The 22,708-nt window shown below is 46.6% G+C and overlaps 1 protein-coding gene across 1 annotated transcript in view; it reads right to left on the reverse strand.

Moving 5' to 3' along the window:
• Positions 1-1,101: 1,101 nt before the first annotated feature.
• Positions 1,102-22,708, reverse strand: part of TRIM71 (tripartite motif containing 71) — a 77,510-nt gene continuing 55,903 nt past the window's right edge. The window contains exons 2-4 of the mRNA XM_050779374.1: positions 22,308-22,475; positions 10,349-10,483; positions 1,102-4,951 (exon numbers count right to left, since the gene is read on the reverse strand). Coding sequence (XP_050635331.1) covers positions 3,500-4,951; positions 10,349-10,483; positions 22,308-22,475 — 1,755 coding nt within the window. The 3' untranslated portion in view covers positions 1,102-3,499. The remainder of the gene's footprint in view (positions 4,952-10,348; positions 10,484-22,307; positions 22,476-22,708) is intronic.

A 22,708-nucleotide genomic window follows, 5' to 3' on the forward strand; every position in this document is an offset into this window, starting at 1 on the left:
CAAAGTGCCTCAATTCTGGCAACATTTTTGGCCCAACACGTAATCTGGATTCGGTTTATGGTACCCTTTGTTACGTGTTTTCCCAAGTAAGTTAGACTTAAAAGGGCATTGAGGAGTTAGTGCACTTGGGGTACAGCCCAGGTCACTGTGCTCTAATCAACTTGAGTGCCACTTGCAGCCACAACAGGGCACACGTTCTGAGACAGCATTAGATCTCGGGACCACAAATAGCACTTTTGAAATGTTAAGTGTCAAGCAAAAGTAGTTTTTACCAATGGGTTAGATTTCCTTTAAACACCTCAATACCCAAACCTATATATCCAAACCCAATGGGCATCTCCAAACAGAAACTGAGCTTACATCATACCCCACCCAACCCTTGCCACCTGACCAGATCAGACCTCCATGGGGACTACTGTCTAATTGTCACATTTACTCCCCAGAAACCTTTTTATTCTCCTACCTCCTAACACCCAGGACCTTATTTTTTCCATCAGGCTGAAGACTCCCTTCTTTGACCCAACTCCTGGCTACCCTGGCATTACCTCATAACGGGCAGGAGATTACGTATTTAAACACAGGTACTTTTCACAGTTTCACACTAGGGACTGCCAAATGTTGGCTTTTATCATCCTTCTTTGATTTGAACACTTCACATCATACAATGAACTCTCCAAAGTGCTTCGCACCAATCCCTATGGGTCAGGAGTCAATCGTGGACAGCCAGAAACGGCCAATGTTTTAAAAACAAAAGCTTTCCAAGTGTGACCATGTTTCTCAAATACCAGTCATGCACCACTCTGGATAAAGAACGGTAAGGAGATACACCACCCCTGAGGACAAAGGTAGTAGTATCTCTGACCTACACACATATTTCAGGGGATAGTTTCTAGTTGCTCTAAGCCTGCAAATTTTTAAGTCTGTAAATTAAGACCTGATAATTTCAGCCATGGAGCAAAAATCTTGGCTTTTGAATCACATTCATAGTAAAACGTCAAATAAGGAGCTCTAGCAACTGTTACGCACCAAGAACATTTCTCATTCAGGTCCCAAAATTTTCCTACATCTGGGGAAATTAGAAAGAAAAGAGCGGGATGAAAATGACTATGAAAGGATTTTAATCAAGATCCATCTCCTCAATAAATTTTTCAAGCATTTAAAACCAGTTGTCTTTGGTATTTAAAGGGTGGTTTGTTGGGCGGCTGCGGAGAGGGAAGGATCAGCACCAAGTTACTCCAAAATAGAAAACAGCAAAAATGTTTGATTATATTAACTCTTTACCAGAAAGAGCTTCATGGCCAACAGGCAACTGAACAGGCATTGGGGAAGGATTCGCTATTAAATTCTACAGTAAAAGGAGCTTCTAACAAACAAGATTTCTTAACACCTTCCCACCCTGTAACAGCAGCTGGGAGCCAGCAGCAGTTTGAAGTTACTTTCCAACTTTTGAATCTTTTATTGCATGCAGTTCTCCTCTGTGAGATGAGTTTTTTTTTTTCCCTTCCCATTTTGGTCACTCAGAAACCCTAGAATTAAAGCAATGGGAAGAGACAGCGTAGCTTGTAGTAGTAGTAAATTAAACGTCCAAAAGAGGTATACGGGAAAAGCAACTTGATTGACTTGTCACATTGTCCCCATCATCTCCTTTTCTATTGGGATAATAGAAACAAATTGCTCCATTTGTTAATCTGTTTTGTTCATTTAAAACTATACCCATTTTGCAATAGAAATTTCTCTTAAATAGAGAACAGAAGTTGATCCCTAAGTCTTTACGTTTAAACAAGAGGTCTCCCTTGTAAGTCACTGACGTTTGTTTGCGAGACCCTCTTTTCCCTGAGGAGGGCTCCTCCAGAATTTGGTTCTTATTTCAGTATTTGGGGCAATGCAGGAACCCACTGGGTTCTGACAAGCAGGGTATCAGCTACATCTGCTTTGCACTTGAGAGACAGACAATGCCCAGAAGCACAAGTTTTGTACCCAAGTCCAGCTTACAACCAACCAATCCTGTAAAGTGACACAGATTCTACCCCACAGTTCTGCAGTGGGAGCCTTAATTTTTCATTCTTTGGTACCGAGTTACAGGTTTAAGAAAAGACATTACATCCTACATTTCAGGTTTGGACAATTTGGTTTCTAGATCCTTTATGTTCAAAGGCCTTGAGGGGAGGGGGGCGGGGGGATTCATGTTAACCACGAGGTCCTAAAGCACGGCCTGGGTGCAAACAATCCTATAAAAAGTGACCCAAGCAGAGGGTGTGGGACTGGGCTGTTGGTATTATTTTGACTTTCAAACATTGTATTTCCCTGAACTTTCAAAGCAGGAAAAAAATTGTGCTTGTAAAATGAAAGTTCTTTCCTTTGCCTGCTCTTCTTAGGAAAAGAAACTCCAAGGACTACAGAACAACTATAGATTAGGGGTGCCTTGTTCTTTAATGTGCTCCCTGACTCCCTCAGCACACACGTCCACCCACATTCATGTCCACATCAGCCCATGCCTGAAAACCCTCTCTGAGAATGAGGTTTAACTTCCTTCTTCCTTCCATTTAACCCTTTATAACCTAACAGCAAAATAAGAAAGCTTAACTTTTGAGAATACGTTTAATCAAAAATCCTGAGCTACCATCTATATATTTTTTCAAGAAACCAAAGTGTGAAAAGGAGAGGTTCTCTGGGAGGCAGTGTGTCATTTTCAGCTACTTGGGTGCAAGATGGCTTTGAAACAAACACGCACACACCCTCCCTTAAAAGAAATAAAGATTATATACCCTAAAACATGAAGGGTCTGCTTTTCTTGGCTAGCAAGCCACAGCCACAACGTCTAAGATTAAGAAAAGATACAGAAGAGGATGTTAAACACACTGAGGTATGAACGGAGAACAGAGGAAATTTCTCTGTTGCAGCATTTAAAAAAAGAGAAGATTTTCCAAAAGATCAAAACGACACAACATAATCTAACCCCATATAAACACAGTATTCTCAAGAACACAGATACTCTATAATTATGCATTTCAAATCCTATTTTTTCCATGTTTTATAGTTTTTTGTTTTTTTACTTAGTAGTTTTTTTTTGTGTTTCCTTGGCTCAATCTACAGAATACACCCCACCACACACATCCAGTGCCCTCCCAGCCATACGGATGCCAGGCTTGTGCATATCATGCCCCACGCAGGGGAAGAGGGAAATGCAAACTCCACTGAGGAGGGGAAGAGGGCCTGCTGCAGAAGGAAATGTAAAGATTTATGAGGTAGATAGAAATTATCACTTCACAGGCTCAATCCCTGCAGAAAAGATAAGTACATTCATCTGTAAAAAAATAAAGATGAGGTAGGACTTAAGCAATGTTGTACTTTTCTTGTTCTCTTTTAAAAAAAAAAGAAAAAAGAAATTTCCCTGAGACTGTTTCTTCTTTGAAATTCAAAAAGAGAGAGAGAGAGAGAGAGAGAAAGAGAGGGAGAGAGACGCACACACACCCCAAACACAGAAACCTAGGAAATGCAGTTAGAAGACTAGGATTCGATTGTTGCCAAAGTCCACCACCACGATCATTCCGTCGGGGGTGATGGCGACGCCAGAAGGGCGGTCCATCTGCCCAAAGCCGCTGCCTTGAGCGCCAAACTTGCACAGGAAGCTGCCGTTGGATTCAAACATCTGTACCCGATGGTTCCTGGAATCTGCCACAATGATGCGCCCTTCCTGGTCCACGGCTACGCCTTGTGGGCGCAAGAACTGCCCATTGCCCGTGCCCTCCGAGCCCAGAAAGCGTGCCGACTGGCAGTCAGGGTGAATCACCAGGAGCCGGTGGTTGTTGAAGTCGGTGACCACCAAGTGGCCCTCGTGGTTGAAGGCCACACCCCGTGGGGAGTCAAAGTGCTTCCAGAGAGCCCCCTCGAAGCCATACTTATTTAGGAAGACGCCATCAGGCCCAAACAGCTGGATCCGGTGGTTCCTCGTGTCTGAGACCAGGATCTTGCCCTCAGAATTCACCGCCACATCCCAAGGGTAGTTGAACTGCCCGTTCTTGGTTCCTTTCTCACCAAACTTGAGGAGGAACTGGCCCTCGAAGGTGAAGATCTGGATGCGATGATTGTCCTTGTCAGCCACCACGATCCTGCGTGAGGCGTCACAGGCCACCCCGGCTGGTCGGTCGAACTGCCCAGGCCGGGAGCCCAGGGTGCCGAATTTGTGATGGAAGGCGCCGCAGGGCTTGAATACCTGGATGCGGTTGTTGCTGCGGTCGGCAACGATGATGTAGCCCTCCTTGTCTACACTCACGCCCCAAGGGCGGCAGAGCTTGCCATCGCTGTCACCCTCGCTGCCGAAGCTCAGGCCCGGGAGCCCAATGCCCACGTAGCTGCGGCCTGACTTGACCACCACCTTGAAAGGGCTGTTCTCAATGTGCTGGTTGCACAGTGTCACAGATACCAGGTGCTCACCCTCCAGCTGGGGCCGGTAACTCACCACATATGTCCCATTCTGCTGATCGCTCACCTCTGCACCAAACAGGTTGCCATCAGGGCCCAGGACCACAGCTGACATCAGGTCACCTCCTGAGAGACGGGGCTCACCATCGTGGTCATAACCAATGACTGTGAAGGAGGCCACCTTACCCTGGAGGGCGCGCTTGAGGCCATCGCCCGTGGCCTTGGTGAGTGGCGCAAAGGCCCCGCTGCTAACAAAGCCAAAAGACTTGATGGCAAGGTACAGTGCCTGATCAGGGGGTGTGAACATGACTCGGTCATCTTCCTGGGGCTGCAGGAGGCTCCGCACGGTCTTCAGCTCCTGCACCTGGGCCAGCATCCGGTCTCGGGCCAGCAGGATGTCTAGCGCTCTACCCTCCTCCAGGACCTGCTGCACGGCACTGATGGTGCTCTCAAGCTTGTTGAGGTTTTGCCGCAGCTTCTCCACCTGCAGGTACAGAGACTTGGCTTTCACCTGGCGGATCTTTTCTACCTGGAGGGAAAAGCAAGAGTGGAGAAAGACACAGAGGCTTAGAGCCAAGCACAGAAAATACCACATAAGCCACAACTCATCACAAGGAAGCACCAGACAAACACATATTGGGGAATGGTCTACAGAAGACATTGGGCTTTCTTCAAAGACAGCAAAAGCAAAATGGACCAAAAAAACCCTGAAGAACTGTTCTGGGTTACAGAAGATAGTTACTAGAAACAGGACAACTATGCAATCAGTGGCCCTGGACTGGGGGGAATGGCTGGGGCTGGGGTGAATAGAGTGCTGTTGGGACAATTGTGGAACCTTGATTATGGACTGAAGAATAGATGCTAGTACTGTATCAAAATCAAATTTCCTGATTTCTATAATTGCAATGTGATTAGGGGTAAAAGCGCTGTGCTTCCAATACGCCAACTCACTCTCAGATCACAAACATATATACATATACATACATACACACACACACACACGACGCACACGCACACGCACGCCTCATGCCTGTAATCCTGGCACTTTGGGAGGATGAAGCAGGCAGGTCATCTGAGGTCAGGAGTTCGAGACCAGCCTGGCCAACATGGCAAAACCCTGTCTCTACTAAAAATAACAAAAGTTAGCCAAGTGTGGTGACGGGCACCTGTAATTCCAGCTACTTGGGAGGCTGATGTGGGGAGAATCCCTTGAACCTGGGAGGCGGAAGTTGCAGTGAGCAGAGATCACGCCATTGCACTCCAACCTGGGCAACAGGGCAAGACTCCATCTCAAAAAACAGTAATAGTAATAATTGGAACAAAACGTACATAATTAGTAAATCTGGATAAGGAATATATGGAGTTACTATAATTAATGCAACTTTTCTGTAAGCTAGAAATTAAAGAAAAATAAAAGTTAAAACAGCCATCTAGAGCTGGGCACAGTGGCGTGCACCTGTAGTCCCAGCTACTCGGGAAGCTGAGGTGGAAGAATCACTTGAACCTAGGAGGCTGAGTCGGTAGTGTGCCATGACTGTTCTTGTAAATAACCACTGCACTCCAGCCTGCGCAATACAGTAAGATCCCACCTTAAAAAAATAGCAAGATCCCACCACCAAAACCAAAAACAGCCACCTGACAAAGGAGTTTACTGAGCACCTACACTCTGCCAGGCATTGGAGGTACTGCCGTAATCCACAGAAAATATAAAATATGGTCTTTGCTTGCACAGAGTTGTAGTTTAGAAAAGGAATATTCGAAAGCAAACAAAGAAATATGGATCATGTCAGATAGTGATAGCCGTTAAAAAGTAGAAAAAGGGGCCGGGTGCAGTGGCTCACGTCTGTTATCCCAGCACTTTGGGAGGCTGAGGCGGGTGGATCACGAGGTCAGGAGTTCGAGACCATCCTGGCTAACATGGTGAAACCCTGTGTCTACTAAAAATACAAAAAATTAGCCAGGTGTGGTGGCGGGCGCCTGTAGTCTCAGCTTCTCGGGAGGCTGAGGCAGGAGAATGGCGGGAACCCGGGAGGCGGAGCTTGCAGTGAGCTGAGATTGTGCCACTGCACTCCAGCTGGGGAGACAGAGCGAGACTCCGTCTCAAAAAAAAAAAAAAAAAAAAGTAGAAAAAGGATGTGGAAGACAGTGACTAGGGGCCCTGATACAGACAAGAGTGCTGAGGGACAGTGCCTTTCACAAGTTCAGACCTACAGGCTGAGACCAGACAAAAGGCCAAAGGGACAGCTATCTCAGCAAAGGAACAGCCAGCATGAAGGTCCTACTGCGGGCACAGGCTCAGCATTTCAAAACCACAGCTTTTAGTAGGGGAATGACATGACAGATTCATATTCTTAAAGCATTAGTTTGGGGCCGGGCACAGTGGCTCATGCTTGTAATCCCAGCACTTTGGGAGGCCAAGGTGGGTGGATCACCTGAGGTCAGGAGTTCAAAACCAGCCTGGCCAACATAGTGAGACCCTGTCTCTACTAAAAATACAAAATAAGCCGGGCGTGGTGGCGCCTGTAATCCCAGCTACTTGAGAGGCTGAGGCAGGAGAATCGCTTGAACCCAGGAGACGAAGGTTGCAGTGAGCTGAGATCATGCCATTATACTCCAGCCTGGGCAACACTAGCAAAACTCTGTCTCAAAACAACAACAACAACAACAACAACAACAACAACACAAAAGGATTAGTTTGGGAAATGTTTATTAAAGGGGAACAAATGAGGGAACAGAGACCAGAGATCACCCAGCTGTGGGTTGGAAGTGGTTTAGCCAACAGAAGTAGCTGTGAAAGTGGAGAGAGTGACAGAGAGGCTACCAGAGGCAAAATCAGGCAGGACTTCATGGCTAGTCTTACCCCGCAAGAAGCCTGAAACCTCTTAAAGAACACACACACACGTACTGTGTGGGTGCAGTGGCTCATGCCTGTAATCCCAGCACTTTGAGAGGCCGAGGCAGGCGGATCACTTGAAGTCAGGAGATTGAGACTATCCTGGCCAACATGCTGAAACCCCGTCTCCACCAAAAATATGAAAATTAGCCGGGCTTGGTGGCGTGTGCCTGTATATATATATGTGTGTGTCTCTCTCTCTCTCTCTCTCTCTCTCAGAGAAGGATAAAGACTATGTGTTGACAATGGGCTCACTGCAGCCTCAGAACTCCCAGGCTCAAGTGATCTTTCCACCTCAGCCTCCTACGTAGCTGGGACTACGCATGCACCACCATAGGGCATCAAAAATTTTTTTTTTTCGTAGAGATGGGGTCTTAATGTTGCCAGGGGTGGCCTCAAACTCCTGGGCTCAAGCAATCTTCCCACCTCAGCCTCCCAAAGTGTTGGCATCACAGGCGTGAGTCGCTGTGCTTGGCCAGTTTCTCTTTACTTCTGTATTTTAAAAACAGTTTTAAAAACCCAACTGGGGGCCGGGTGCGGTGGCTCAAGCCTGTAATCCCAGCACTTTGGGAAGCCGAGACGGGCGGATCACGAGGTCAGGAGATCGAGACCATCCTGGCTAACACGGTGAAACCCGTCTCTACTAAAAATACAAAAAACTAGCCGGGCACGGTGGCGGGCGCCTGTAGTCCCAGCTACTCGGGAGGCTGAGGCAGGAGAATGGCGTAAACCCGGGAGGCGGAGCTTGCAGTGAGCTGAGATCCGGCCACTGCACTCCAGCCTGGGTGACAGAGCAAGACTCCGTCTCAAAAAAAAAAAAAAAAAAAAAACCCAACTGGGAACCTGAGAAGCCCTATACCCCAAATTTCAAGATAGCACGCTTTTGGTAATAATTTGTCTATATTATTTCCAAAAGAGCCCTTTAAATCTAAAATGCTATAATATATATGGACATGGATTCTAACTTGCCGAAATAATTCCTGCTTGAGGTTCTCAAACCATGCTATTAGAAATACGGGATTTTGTTTTGCCAGTGAAACATTAGTTTCTCTATTCTTTAGAAGTTCTCTAATTCTAAGCAATTTTCCCCTGTGAAGGGAATGAACTTATCCAAATAGTTTTCACAGAGGATCGTGACTTGAGTCGTTCTACAGATCTGAAAGCCATAGAAGGCTGTTTCAGAATAAGCGTCCACTGTTGAAAGAGCTGGATTTCAACCTGACTTTCCCTTTAGGGTGGGAGGGGTGATTATATGATTTCGACTCATTCCTGCTTTTTCATCTGTTCAGGGAACCAGGATACATGTGTACGGAGAGGCCCACGTGGGGACAGATTTAAAGAAGCTTTGCCCATTGGGCCAAACCTCCACCTTTGGTTCTTACCCATGAACTATACATGCAGCTAACCCCATGAGGTAGCCAAGTCCACTGAAAATACATAAGGCCCAAGAATGAAGAGAGGCATCTGGATATTTACAACAGGATTGTCTTAATCCTTGCACTTACATATCTTAAAGTGAAGTAACCAGAGATGCAGGAAAACAAAACTTGTAACAAAGAGATGCCCAGACACAGACAGGCAAGGCAAGAGGGCTTTGCTGGGAAGGAACAGGGGAAAAAAAAAAAAAAAATCAGTAATTAGAGAGGGACCCCCACAGGATTCGGAGCAAGGTTCTACAGCAAAAGTGTCCAAACTAAGGCAGCTTCTTCTGGAATGCTCTGAGGATGAATTTTTGGGCACGCACTAACTGCTTACTACAACGAAGAAGGGATTTGACTCTTCTTTCAACAGGCTTCTCCCAAGAGTAAAAACTTGCTACTTCTTCTGAAACAGAACTGCCTTTAGAGAGGACAGTGGGTCAGCCTCACAGGAGGGAGGGTAACTAAGGTGAAAGCGGCAGAAACCCCCACACACAAAGGCCTTTTTCATCAGGAAATCCAGAAGAGCGAGTTTGTGGCAGAGTTCACTACAAAGCTCTCAGGTTGCAAGAAGTGGGCCCCTCAGTTATAATTAACATTCGTGGGTGGCATAACACTGGCAGACCCATGGGGACATCTGAGTGTCTGAAAACGATGTCATGCCCACAAAGGTGCTCAAAAAATGTGAATTAAAAACCTTGGACTAACACCTCCAAAGTCTCTTCTTGTCAGAAAGCAATTGAGCCATATTCCTTAAGAGGTGAGAAGAGGCAGAAAGCATCCAGTTGTGAAGTTAACTAAATGGAAAATGCAATGCAAAATCCAGCGATGCCTTGCAGAACAGTGTAGGGCACAGTAGTTAGCAAAGGTCACTTGCAGAAACTGAGGCCCATCCCCACCATCATCATATTGTTTGGAGATGGAAACAGGCACGCTCCACAAGGATACTCTTTTAAGTCAGCTCTAGCCTTTTTCATGTGTTCAGAGAATGTAATTATAGCTAAAGAACTGGCATGGAGTACTGGCCCTTTCATAGACATAACTCTCCTCCTTTCTGAGCGGGGACATAAAATCAGAAAAGGAACAGTTGGAATGCTGGCCTGGGTGGGGCGAGTAGTCCTTCCAGCTGATTTTTATCTAAACCGCACACTAGTGTGCTCGGCACTCCTTCCTGCTCCAACAGGAAGAAAGGGCACACACTCACTGCCTCCGAAGAGGAAAACTGGTTTTCCACAAGAGATCAGGAAGTGCAACCAGCCAGGTCACCGAAAATAGGGATGCTTCCTACCAGCCTGCCTTTCTGAACAACAGTTTTGACTACGCTCCCTTCTTTAGCCTCCCTTTGAGTGAATGCAATATAAAACTGGAGACCGCTTCACCGCTTCCAGTCTTGGCTACCCATGTACTTCTGAAAACCCTTCTTGTTTTACCGCACACAGCACCCACAATGTTCCAGGGACCCCCTGCATCTTTCTGCCAACAGACTTTCTGGAAAATTACCAAATGTTTTACACTTAAGAGCTTGGCTCCTGGATCTGAAAAGAGTCCTGTAGAGCGCTGCTGGGGTTCATGGAAGCCAAGTGGGCACAGCGTGGGTGGGGGAGTGCTCCGTTACCTTCCACAGCAGCTCGCACTCGCGCTCCTCCAGGGCCTTCTTATGCCTCGCAGTCACCGCTTTGACCTCTGACTGCACAACCTTCGCCTTCATCTCCACCTGTTCCGCCACCGTCTGGGCCTGCTCGATGCTCAGCTGCAAAAACAAACAAAAAAAAAAACAACTTTGAGGCATTAGAAGGACTGTCATTCCTTATACAAAACATTTGAATCTGCTCTGCCAGACTTGAAAAGCTGACACCCTGGGCTCCCAGACCACTTGATTCACTCCCTTGGAAGGAAAACAGGCACTTAGGGAGAGACTGGCATCTCTTTGACATGTAACTAAAGGAGTTGCTGGCAAGAGCTGGATTTCTTTGCATGAGAAATGGCACCTACACAGTGAATGTCAGAACTATTAAGAGATACTCTAACACAGTGAAACCAGTGTAGCTGGGTGACAGCCGAAAATGGGGAAGGAGGATCAGATGTAAAATGTGCAACTCCAGCCACACAAGTGGCTTCCCCAGACTTCCCTGCTTCACTCTCTTGCCTGGGCAAAACCCCATAGGCCAGGCCCATCCCTCACGTGAGGGTGTGCGATAGACTAGTGGCTAATCCATCCTGTTTTTGTCAAGGTACTGGCAAACACAGCTCATCTCAGCCAGAACGAACGCCAAGTGCACACTGGGAATATCCCCCGATCTACCTAAGAAGCTGTGCCCCGTGGTCAGAGACCATCTACACGTCACCATACACGTCACCCTGTACCAGCCCTAGTAAATCAGCCAGTTTAATCAGACGTATTATTGTTCATAAAAAATTAATCCAGACAGAAGGCATGGTGTTTTCATTAATATTACATGCTGTGTCTTGAAAAGCCACAAGGATTTCTTTGAGATACCGAGGTATTAAATCAGAGATTCCAAAGTGATTGCTCTTGGTGCAACAGGTTTCAGGGCAGGTGATCCAATCAGGAGCGTGTCAGGGAAGCACAATGGGTTTGGAGCCTGGCATGGGCTTAGGAATCAGAGTGACCAGTCACCCAGTTTGCTCTGGACTGAGGGGTTTCTAGGATATGGACCTTTCAGTGCTAAAACTGGGACAGTCCTAGGCAAACCAGGCTAGTCAGTCATCCCTGGAGTCAGGTAACCCAGGTTCCAATCCTGGGTTAGTTTAGGGCCTCTTACTAGTTGTAAGGCCTCGGACAAGCTCCTGGTCTTCTCCAACCTTGGTAAAGGGGAGATGTGAGGGAAATGCAGAGCAATGCATGGGTTGAGCTGAGCTCAGCACCTGGCACAGAGTAAAACACTGTTATTAGTAGTTCTCATCTGATAAACACCTGGGACAAAAGTTCAGCCATTGTGTCTCGTCAGGCCACTTAGCTCCTATCATAAGATTTACCATGAGTCACATTTAGTATGTGCAGTGTTGTGTAATCATCACCAGTACCTAGCTTCAGAACATTTTCATCACCCAAAAAGCAAAGGCCATAACCATTAAGGAGTCATTTCCACTTCCCTCCTTCTCCACCATGGCGATCACTAATCTACTGTGTCTCTACAAATCTGTTCTGAGCATTTCTCCCTCCCTCCCCCCACCCCTTCCTTCCTTTCTTTTTTAATAGAGATGGGGGAATCTTGTCATGTTGCCTAGGCTGGTCTCAAACTCATGGGCTCAAGTGATCTGCCCACCTAGGCCTCCCAATGTGCTGGCATTACAGGCATGAGCCACTGCGCCTGGCCTGTTCTGGGTATTTCATATAGATGGCATCATCATACAATACACAATCTACCTTATTTTTATGAGTATTCTTCCTGCCCAACAGTTTGACTCAGTCTGGATGAGAGCTGACACATTCATGGCATGCAAGACACGCTCAAAGGTACAGCCCCAAAAACACTCATGGTGGCTGGGCACAGTGGCTGACGCCTGTAATCCCAGCACTCTGGGAGGGCGAGGCAGGCGAATCACTTGAGCTCGGGAGTTTGAGACCAGCCTAGCCAACATGGTGAAACCTGGTCTCTATTTAAAACAAAACAAAACAAAACAAAAAGCACACCACCCATGACTCCAATGGTTAGCGGCCACACTGCATTCCCTGCCTAAGAGGATCCTGTGTGTCCTAAGGATCCACTGAACTGATTCACAGGGGAACTGGGTAGATCCAGAGGGCTCACAGGCTGTCCCCAGCCTGGAATGCTTCACCCTAAATTTCCAAACCCAGTTCCGATGCCACTTCCCTTCTGAAGCTGGAAGGGAACAGCATATTTCTATAACCTTTCTGCTCCACCTTTACAATCCTGTCTCAAGTACCATTACATATCAATCAGAGGAGGAGCTAAGTACAAAGCCCATGATACTTATGGCACCTGGGATTTAGCAGAACAATTAGCAGAACAATCTATAAATTTTATATTTGCCCATCTCTAGCCATAATCGTGTTTACCAAAGCACTAGGTAGCTGCGTCAGGTTAAACACTGTCCCTCCAAACTCTGGGCTCAACTAAATGGGGGCCAGGATGTGACCTTGTGTGGAAATACGGTCTTTGTAGATATAATTAGCTAAGATGAGGTTATAGTAGATTAAGTTGAATCTTAAATCCCAAAACTGATATCCAGAGAGGGTCATGTGCAGACCCAGATACACAGAGAACAAAGCCATGTGAAGACCAAAGCTGAAATGGAAACTGATGCAGGTACAAGCCAAGGATGCTGGCAACTGCCAAAAGCCCGGATGAGGAAAGCAGTGAGTCCTCCTGAGGGCCTTCAGAGGGAGCATGGTCCTGACACCTTGATCTTGGACTTCCGGCCTGCTGTTTTTAAGTAATCCAGTTTACGGTAAATTGTTACAACAGACCCGATAAACTAATACAGAAGTCAGTAACGTGAAGCAGACAGATATTACATCCACATTACCTAGAAGTTAAAAAATTAGAATGGCCAATCAAATGAGCATGCACATAAGCAGGTATCATAATAGCACTGATACATGTGTAGTATCTCAGGCTGTCAGGATTCATCCAGGGAAAAACAGAGAAAGCGAGAGACAGCCAGAGAGCTCCCTAGACATTTAAAGAGAATTTAGCGTAGGGAAATGGTTAAACAGGTATGGGAGAACTGCTGGGGCAAAGAGCACACGGAGGCAGACAGCACCTGCAGAAGCAGCTTCTTCTGCTTTGTCTGAGAGAACAAAGGAAAGAAAGCTGTGGTTACAAGAACACAGAATAAGGTGGCGAGGTTACGTCCAGCTAATTCTGGTAGTGGCAAGATCTGAAATTGAAACCAACTTCTGCTGTCGGAGTGAAAAAGAATTGCTATTAAGAATTGGGGCCGGGTACAGTGGCTCACACCTGTAATCCCAGCACTTTGGGAGGCAGAAGGATAGCTTAAGCCCAGGAGTTTGAGATCAGCCTGAGCGGCAGTGGCGGGGGCCAGGGGCCCCAACCCCTGCTCTGCTGCGCCGGGTTTTTTTTTTTTTCTTCCATCAGTCTCTACAAAATAAATAAATAAATAAATTAGCCAGGCACGGTGGTGCTTGCCTGTAGTCCCGTCTACTTGGGAGGCTGAGCTGGAAGGATTGCTTGAGTCCTGGAAGATCGAGGCTGCAGCAAGCTGTGACTGTACCACCGCACCCCAGCCTGGGTGACAGAGCAAGACTCTGTCTCAAAACAAATACATAATATGATAATAATATAATTTACATGAATTGGAAGAAAAAGGGAAGAAGTCCTTTTCCCATACATGTAGTTTGAAGAGTCACAGCCCCAGTATCACATGGCAAGAGTATGACAGGGTTAGAGCCCAAAGAGTAGAACTTAGTAACTGGCACCCTCTATATTTTTAGATGTGTTGGTTATTAATTAGCACAACTGGTGTCCAAGCTAATATTTGACCAAGGCAACCAAACCTATGTCTGTAAGATTTCTTAATCATTCCTCAATAGAAAGCAGAGGTGGCAAACTAATACTAATGTCATACTACTTACCAAACTAATTTTTTTTTGTATCTAACGTCTATCAGATGTAAAAAAAAGAAAAAAAAAAAAAAGGCCCAGCCTGGGCAACAAGAGCAAAACTCTGTCTCACAAAACAAAAACAAAACCAAACAAACACAAAACCACTCCCTTTGCACAGGAATGGGTGTACTACCCTACTCACCTCTTCCCCTAGTCTCCTAGCCAGGCTTATCCCTCATGTTTGGAACTCACATTTTATGATAAAAACGGTTCCTTCCATTTTTCAAACAGGTTCAGGGGATTCAAAGCTTTTGTTGCAATTTTAATAATCAGCAAGTATGCAAAAATACTCCTTGGGCTGAGAGTCACAAAAGCCCTACCCAATGCATAGTAGAAAAATAGGTCTTTCCCTTCCAAACTATGCAGTACCCAGCCAAGCACCGCATTCCAAGATGTGCAGACCAGGACTTACTGAAATAGTTCCCAACCTCTAACAGCAGGGCATTTGAAGAAATATAAGGCAGATGGATTGGGGGAAATGACAATGTAGAAAGGCTGGGTAAACTTCCAAAACAGATAAATACACTTCACACTAAGGAAAGTGAAATCACCCAACAAGCATGGTGCTGGAGAGAAAATTTAACCATCTTTGAGATGTTAACAGATCGAATCAAACATTTGAAAGTTGAGGGTCTCCATTTGGACTGGTGCATCAGTGCACTTTCCAGTGCACTTCCCTCACTCAGTATGGAGGAGACTCGAGGGCTTTCAAGGGAAATAATACAGATATCGATCAGTGATGCCAACTGTGGAGAACAGTGGTGGCATAATGACCTGTATTTAAAGAGACCAATGGTCAGAAGGTAAGAGAATGCAAACATCACCCATACACTTGCAGGCGACCATACCGGGTATGGGGAGCTACTGTGGTCCACTCTAAAATGTAATTCTTGGCCAGGCGCAGCGGCTCACACCTGTAATCCCAACACTTTGGGAGGCTGAGGCGGGTGGACTGCCTGAACTTAGGAGTTCAAGACTAGCCTGGCCAACATGGTGAAACCCCATCTCTACTAAAAACGCAAAATTAGCCAGACGTGGTGGTACATGCCTGTAATCCCAGCTCCTCGCCTGAACCTGGGAGGCAGAGGTTGCAGTGAGCCAAGATCTGTCACTGCGTTCCAGTCTGGGAAACACAGCAAGACTGTCTCAAAAAAAATAATAATAATAAATATAATCACAAACTGTAGCCATACCTCACCTCATTTTATTGCACTTCATAGACAGGAAAGAAAAACCCACATTTTCTCTTTTGAGACAGTCTCGCTGCGTTGCCCAGTCTCGCTGTGTTCTTTTTTGGGCTCTGTCGCCCAGGCTGGAGTGCAGTGGTGCAATCGTGGCTCACTGCAACCTCAACCTCCAGGCCTCAAGCAATCCTCCCGAGTAGCTGGGACTACAGACGCTCAACACCAGGCCCGGCTAACCTTCTTGATTTTTTGTAGAGACAAGGTCTCACTATGTTGCCCAGGCTGGACTAGAATTCCTGAGCTCAAGTGATCCTCCTGCCTCAGCCTCCCAAAGTGTTGATGTTACAGTTGTGAGCTACAGTAAGTACCCAGCCAGTGATTTTTTTTTTAATTGAAGATTTGTGGCAATACTGCATCAACCAAATCTATTGGTGTCATTTTCCCAAAAGCCCGTACTGTCGGTGTCACACCTTGATAATTTTTGTAGTATTTCAAGTTTTTCATTATTACTTTATCTGGTGCGCTGATCTGTGACAAGTGATCTTTGGCGTTTATCAGGCCACTTAGTAACCCTACAATGGCCGTTAGTATTCAAGTGAAAGAAAAGGTCCCACAATTCTAAAATGATTAAGCTTAGTAAAGAAAGCAAGTAGAAAGCTACAGTCAGGCTGAAAGCTCGGCCTCTCACACCAAACAGTTAAAGCTGTGATTGCAAAAGATCTTGAAAGAAATTAGAAGTTCACTCCAGTGAACACTCAAACGGTAATAAGGCAAAACAGCCTTATTGCTGATATGAAGAAAGTTTAATGATCTGGAGAAAAGATCAAACCAGCCATAACATCTCCTTAAGGCAAAGTCTAATCCTTCCTGAGCAGGGCCCTAACTCTTCCATGCTATGAAGGGTGAGAGATGAGGAAGCTGCAGAAGTTTGAAGCTAACAGAGGCTGGTTGATACGGTTTAAGAAAACAAGCTATCTCCAAAACACGTATGTGTAAGGTGACACAGCAAGCGCTGATATAGAAGCTGCAGCAAGTTACCCAGAAGAACAAGCTAAGATAATTGATGAAGACAGCTAAACAACAGACTTCAGACATTTTTTTTGGAAGGAGACTTTTATTGGAAGAACACAGCCTGATATTGGAAAGAGATAGTCTTATATTGGAAGAAGATGCCATCTAGGACCTTTCATAGCTTCAGAAGTCAATGCCTGGCTTCAAAGCTTCAATGGACGGGCTGACTCTCCTGGTAGGGACTAATGTAGCAGGTGACTAAGTTGAAGCCAACAGTCACTGTCCATCCTGACAATCCTAGGCCCCCTAAGCATTATGCTAAATGTACTGTGCCTGTGCTCTACAAATGGAACAACAAAGCCTGGATGACGGCATGTCTGTCTGCAGCACGGTTTATGGAATTTTTTTAAATTTTTATTTGTTTATTTTTTTGAGACGGGGTTTTACTTTTGTTGCCCAGGCTGGAGTGCAACGGCGCAAACTTGGCTCACTGCAACCTCCGCCTCCTGGGTTCAAGCAATTCTCCTGCTTCAGCCTCCCAAGTAGCTGGGATTACAGGCATGAGCCACCATGCCCGGCTAATTTTTTGTATTTAGCAGAGAAGGGGTTTCTCTATGTTAGTCGGGCTGGTCTCGAACTCCTGACCCCAGGTGATCCACCTGCCTCGGGCTCCCAAAGTGCTGGGATTACAGGCTTGTGCCACCGTGCCTGGCCGGTTTATGGAATATTTTAAACCCACTGTTCAGACCTACCACTGAGAAAAAAAGATTCCTTTCAAAGTATTACCGCTGACTGACAATGTGCCTGGTCACCCAGAAGACTCTTCACCCAGAAGACTCTGCTAGAGAGGCACAAGGACATGAAAGTTGTTTTCATGTCTGGTAACACAACATCCATTCTACAGCCCATGGATCAAGAACTAGTTTCAACTTTCAAGTCTTATTATTTAACAAATAAACTTTGTAAGGCTATAGCTACTACAGATAGTGATTCCTCTGATGGGTCTGGGCAAAGAATTTACCATTCCAGGTGCCATTAAGAACATGTGTGGTGCTCACTTTGGCAGCACATACACTAAAATTGGATATACTATAAAAGAGCATTCGTGATTCATGGGCAGGGGTCAAAATATCAACATTAATAGAATGTTTGAAGAAGCTGATTAACTTCTTGTAGCAGAAAGAAGTAGTGGAGGAAGTCACTAAAAATGTGGTGAAAATATAAAGAGAACTAGAATTAGAAGTGGAGTCTGAAGATGTGACTGAATTGTTGCAATCTCATGAGAAAAATAAAGGGATGAAGGCTTGTGTTACATTTTAAGAAATTGTCAGGCTGGGCAAGGCAGCTGATGCCTTTAATCTCAGCGCCTTGGGGGGCCAAAGTGAAAGATCGCTTGAAGCCAGGAGTTTGAGATCAGCCTAGACAACAAAGCGAGCCCCATCTCTACAAAAAATACAAAAATTAGCTGGGCGTGGTGGAGCATGCCTGTAGTCCTAGCTATGTGGGAGGCCAAAGAAAGAGGATCGATCGCCTAAAAGCCCAGGAGTTTCAGGCTGCAGTGAGCTATGATGGCACCACCGCACTCTAGCTGAGCGACAGAGATACTGTCTCTTAAAATAACAACAACAACAACAACAACAACAATAATGGCCAGGTGCGGTGGTTCACACCTGATATCCCAACACTTTGGGAGGCCGAGGTGGGTGGATCACCTGAAGTCAGGAGTTCAAGACCAGCCTGGCCAACAACACGGTAAAACTCCGTCTCTTGCTAAAAATACAAAAATTAGCCAGGAGTGGTGGCAGGTGCCTGTAATCCCACCTACTCAGGAAGGCTGAGGCAGGAGAATTACTTGAAACTGGGAGGCGGAGGTTGCAGTGAGCCGAGATTGCACCATTGTACTCCAACCTGGGTGACAGAACAAGACTTAAGGATGCTAAGTACACACAAGTTATGGTTAAACAAAAACCTTCTAGGAAATCACAATCTATGTAGTGTACCTGGCTGTGGCCTTATAGATTAACAGATCTAAAATGCCTCTACCCAAAATACCCCATGATCTAGAATTCAGATTAATGTTGGGCACACACTTTTAACTAACATTTAAATCATACCTCTAGGATTTATGCCTAGGTTCTCACCACTTATACAGTTGACTATATTTATTTTTCCCACACTCTTTTCTCTCCACAAAAAGTCTGAATTTCCATTTCTCTGAGATTTCACCATGTTACCCACTCATGATTTGTTGGGTGCTCTCCTTAAGTCTCCAGCAAATTGTTACAAGTCATTTTTCTCCCCCACAGTGGCTTTTCCCACTAAGCACAGAGAGTACCAGCATTCTCTCAATAATTCTCCAAGTGTTTTCGACCTCCTAAGACAGTAAGAGCATAATAAAATCATAACACAATCTAGGAGTTCAGACCTAGACACCAGTGGCTCTTTTTGTTTGTTGTTTGTCTTTCTGAGATGGAGTCTCATTCAGTCGCCCAGGCTGGAATGCAGCTGCACGATCTCGGCTCACTGCAACCTCTGCCTCCTGCGTTTAAGCAATTCTCCTCCCTCAGCCTCCTGAGTAGATGGCACTACAGGCGCCCGCCACCACGGCTGGCTAATTTGTGTATTTTTAGTACAGACAGGGTTTCACCATGTTGGCCAGGTTGGTCTCAAACTCCTTGACCTCAGATGATCCACCCACCTCGGCTTCCCAAAGTGCTGGGATTATAGGTGCGAGCCACAGTGAAGGCTGGGCACCAGTGCTGAGGAGACACCGGCAGGGTAAGGCATTTGTTTGTCAAGGTCCTAACTGTCATGGCATAAAATGAAAGACACAAATCAGCCGGGCGCGGTGGCTCAAGCCTGTAATCCCAGCACTTTGGGAGGCCGAGACGGGCGGATCACGAGGTCAGGAGATCGAGACCATCCTGGCTAACACGGTGAAACCCCGTCTCTACTAAAAAATACAAAAAACTAGCCGGGCGCGGTGGCGGGCGCCTGTAGTCCCAACTACTCGGGAGGCTGAGGCAGGAGAATGGCGTGAACCTGGGAGGCGGAGCTTGCAGTGAGCTGAGATCCGGCCACTGCACTCCAGCCTGGGCGGCAGAGCGAGACTCCGTCTCAAAAAAAAAAAAAAAAAAAAAAAAGACAGACACAAATCACTTCATCCACAGGGACGGACGCACTGATACACAACAGAATGACGCACAGGTGAAGACACTGACAAAGGAGAAGAGCAACAGAGACACTCAAGGCATTTTAAAGACAACAAACAATACTGGTGTAACGATGACAGGATGAGTCATTCCAGAAAGTCTCTCAAACTTCCAGTTTTATAATCTGAACATCATAAAATCTGACTCATCAGAAAAGACTGTTTCAGTATCATGCATGGGAATGTGATAGCGGCTGAGAAACTTATTAAATCACATCCTCCCCTCTTCTGTAAGACACGTGATCTCAATTCTTCAGCACTTTCAAAATAGGGTTTCTTTTTTTTTCTTTTCTTTTTCGAGACAGGCTCTTAACTGTTGCCCAGGCTGGAGTGCACTGGCATAATCTTGGCTCACTGCAACCTCCACCTTTGGGGCTCAAGCGACCCTTCCACCTCAGTCCCACAAGTAGCTGGGATTACAGGCGAGTGTCACACCAAACCCGGCTAATTTCTGTACTTTTTGTAGGGTTTCCCCATGTTGCCCAGGCTGGTCTCAAACTCTTGAGCTCAAGTGATCCACCCACTTCGGCCTCCCAAAGTGCTAGGATTATAGGCGTGAGCCACTGCACCTGGCCAGAATCTTACTTTTAAAACAATTCACTTATATAAATATTTTTTTTTTTTTTTGAGACGGAGTCTTGCTCTGTAGCCCGGGCTGGAGTGCAGTGGCCGGATCTCAGCTCACTGCAAGCTCCGCCTCCCGGGTTTACGCCATTCTCCTGCCTCAGCCTCCTGAGTAGCTGGGACTACAGGCGCCTGCCACCTCGCCCGGCTAGTTTTTTGTATTTTTAGTAGAGACGGGGTTTCACCGTGTTAGCCAGGATGGTCTCGATCTCCTGACCTCGTGATCCGCCCGTCTCGGCCTCCCAAAGTGCTGGGATTACAGGCTTGAGCCACCGCGCCCGGCTTTTTTTTTTTTTTTTTTTTTTTTTTTGAGACGGAGTCTCGCTGTGTCTCCCAGGCTGGAGTGCAGTGGCGTGATCTCGGCTCACTGCAAGCTCCGCCTCCCGGGTTCACGCCATTCTCCCGCCTCAGCCTCCCAAGTAGCTGAGACTACAGGCGCCCGCCACCACGCCCGGCTAGTTTTTTGTATTTTTAGTAGAGATGGGGTTTCATCATGTTAGCCAGGATAGTCTCGATCTCCTGACCTCGTGATCCACCCGCCTCGGCCTCCCAAAGTGCTGGGATTACAGGCTTGAGCCACCGCGCCCGGCCACTTATATAAATATTCTAAAATGGTTCCTATGTTATTTCTCCTAGAGGGTGAACAACTTTTCTTGACTTTCAAAGTATCCTACAACACAGGGAAAACGTCACAATTTTCTGATTTCCTAAAACCTTGTCACCTGAATCAGACAAGATTTAACAGCAATTCAGGGACACTATCACCTAACTACGTAAGAGAACCCTGCCAATTCTCAAAGTTACACATGCCCCTCCCTAGCTGTTGATACGAATTCAACAGAAACGACAGTTTCAATTACGGGGGATTTGCCATCCAGGAAAGGACTGTAGACACGGAACCTCACACAACATTCTCCGGCTCACTAATTTCTCACATATAAATAAGTAAATCTGTATCATAAAGGTCTCTGTCTAAAAAGCATTAGGCCGGGCATGGTGGCTCACGTCTGTAATCCCAGCACTTTGGGAGGCCGAGGCGGGTGCATCACCTGAGGTCAGGACGAGTTCAAGACCAACCTGGCCAGCATGGTGGAACCCCGACTCTACTAAAGAAAAATTACTGGGAGTGGCAGCGGGCACCTGTGATCCCAGCTACTTGGGAGGCTGAGGCAGCAGAATCACTTGAACCTGAGAAGCAGAGGTTGCAGTGAGCTGATATCCCGCCACTACACTCCAGCCTGGGTGACAGAGTGAGACTCTGTCTCAAAAACAAAAATAAATAAAAGGCATTGGCTGGGCTCAGTAGCTCCCAGTACTTTGGGAGGCCGAGGCAGGTGGATCACCTGAGGTCAGAAATTCAAGACCAGCCTGGCCGCTGTGGTGAAACCCAATTTCTACTAAAAATACAAAAATTAGCCAGGTGCAGTGGTGCATGCCTGTAATCCCAGCTACCCGAGAGGCTGAGGCAGGAGAATCACTCGAATCCGGGAGGTGGAGGTGTGGTGAGCCGAGATCATACAACTACACTCCAGCCTGGGTGACAGAGCAAGACTCCATCTCAAAAAATATAATAATGATAATAATAATAATAATAATAAGCATTAAGCACCCAGCCTTTCCGCAGTCCTGGCTGGAAGTGCCAATGTCCGCTCTGATTTCGGGAGGCAGCCAGGTGGCACACGTGCAGGTGGTATGCTAGGACCCAGGCCAGGTGCTTAGAAATCTGACCAGTAACTTTGGACATGTCCTTGACATCTTCACAAGACTACCAGAACCCCTAAAGGGATCGCTGCTGCAGGGATGTCACCTGAGCTCATCTGGGTCACTATTCCACCCCCCACACTGGAATCTGCCCCAAATGTCTGTCCATGCCACCTGACAGAAAGGGGGACCCGATTCACATGGGAACTGCGGAAGGGTAGGGAAGGCTCACCTGGATTGCCTGTCGTCCCTGCTGGGCATCTGCCAGCAGCTGGATGGTGAGTGCCCGTGAGTCCTGCAGCGCCTCCTGGAGGTAGATGAAGCTGTGGCCCCCGTGCCGGCCCATTGTGCACTCACGACAGATGGGCACGGAGCAAGTGTCACAGTACAGGTGCAGCACCTGGTGACCAGAGAGAGGACAGGAATAAATAGAGATACAGGACGGGAGGAGGAGGGAAGACAGCAACTTGAGGGTCCTGGATCCCACAACCGAACCACCAGCTTCCAAATGAGCAAGCACACCCCACAGGGAGAGACAGCAGCGGAGTAACTGCAAACATAACCAAAACTGTCTGCTTCCCTTTTTCTCCCACTCTCTCTGCCCCAAATCAAGGGGGAATGGAGTGGGGAACA

Source organism: Macaca thibetana, chromosome 2, assembly GCF_024542745.1.
Source record: "Macaca thibetana thibetana isolate TM-01 chromosome 2, ASM2454274v1, whole genome shotgun sequence".
In the NCBI taxonomy this organism is placed as follows: domain Eukaryota; kingdom Metazoa; phylum Chordata; class Mammalia; order Primates; family Cercopithecidae; genus Macaca; species Macaca thibetana.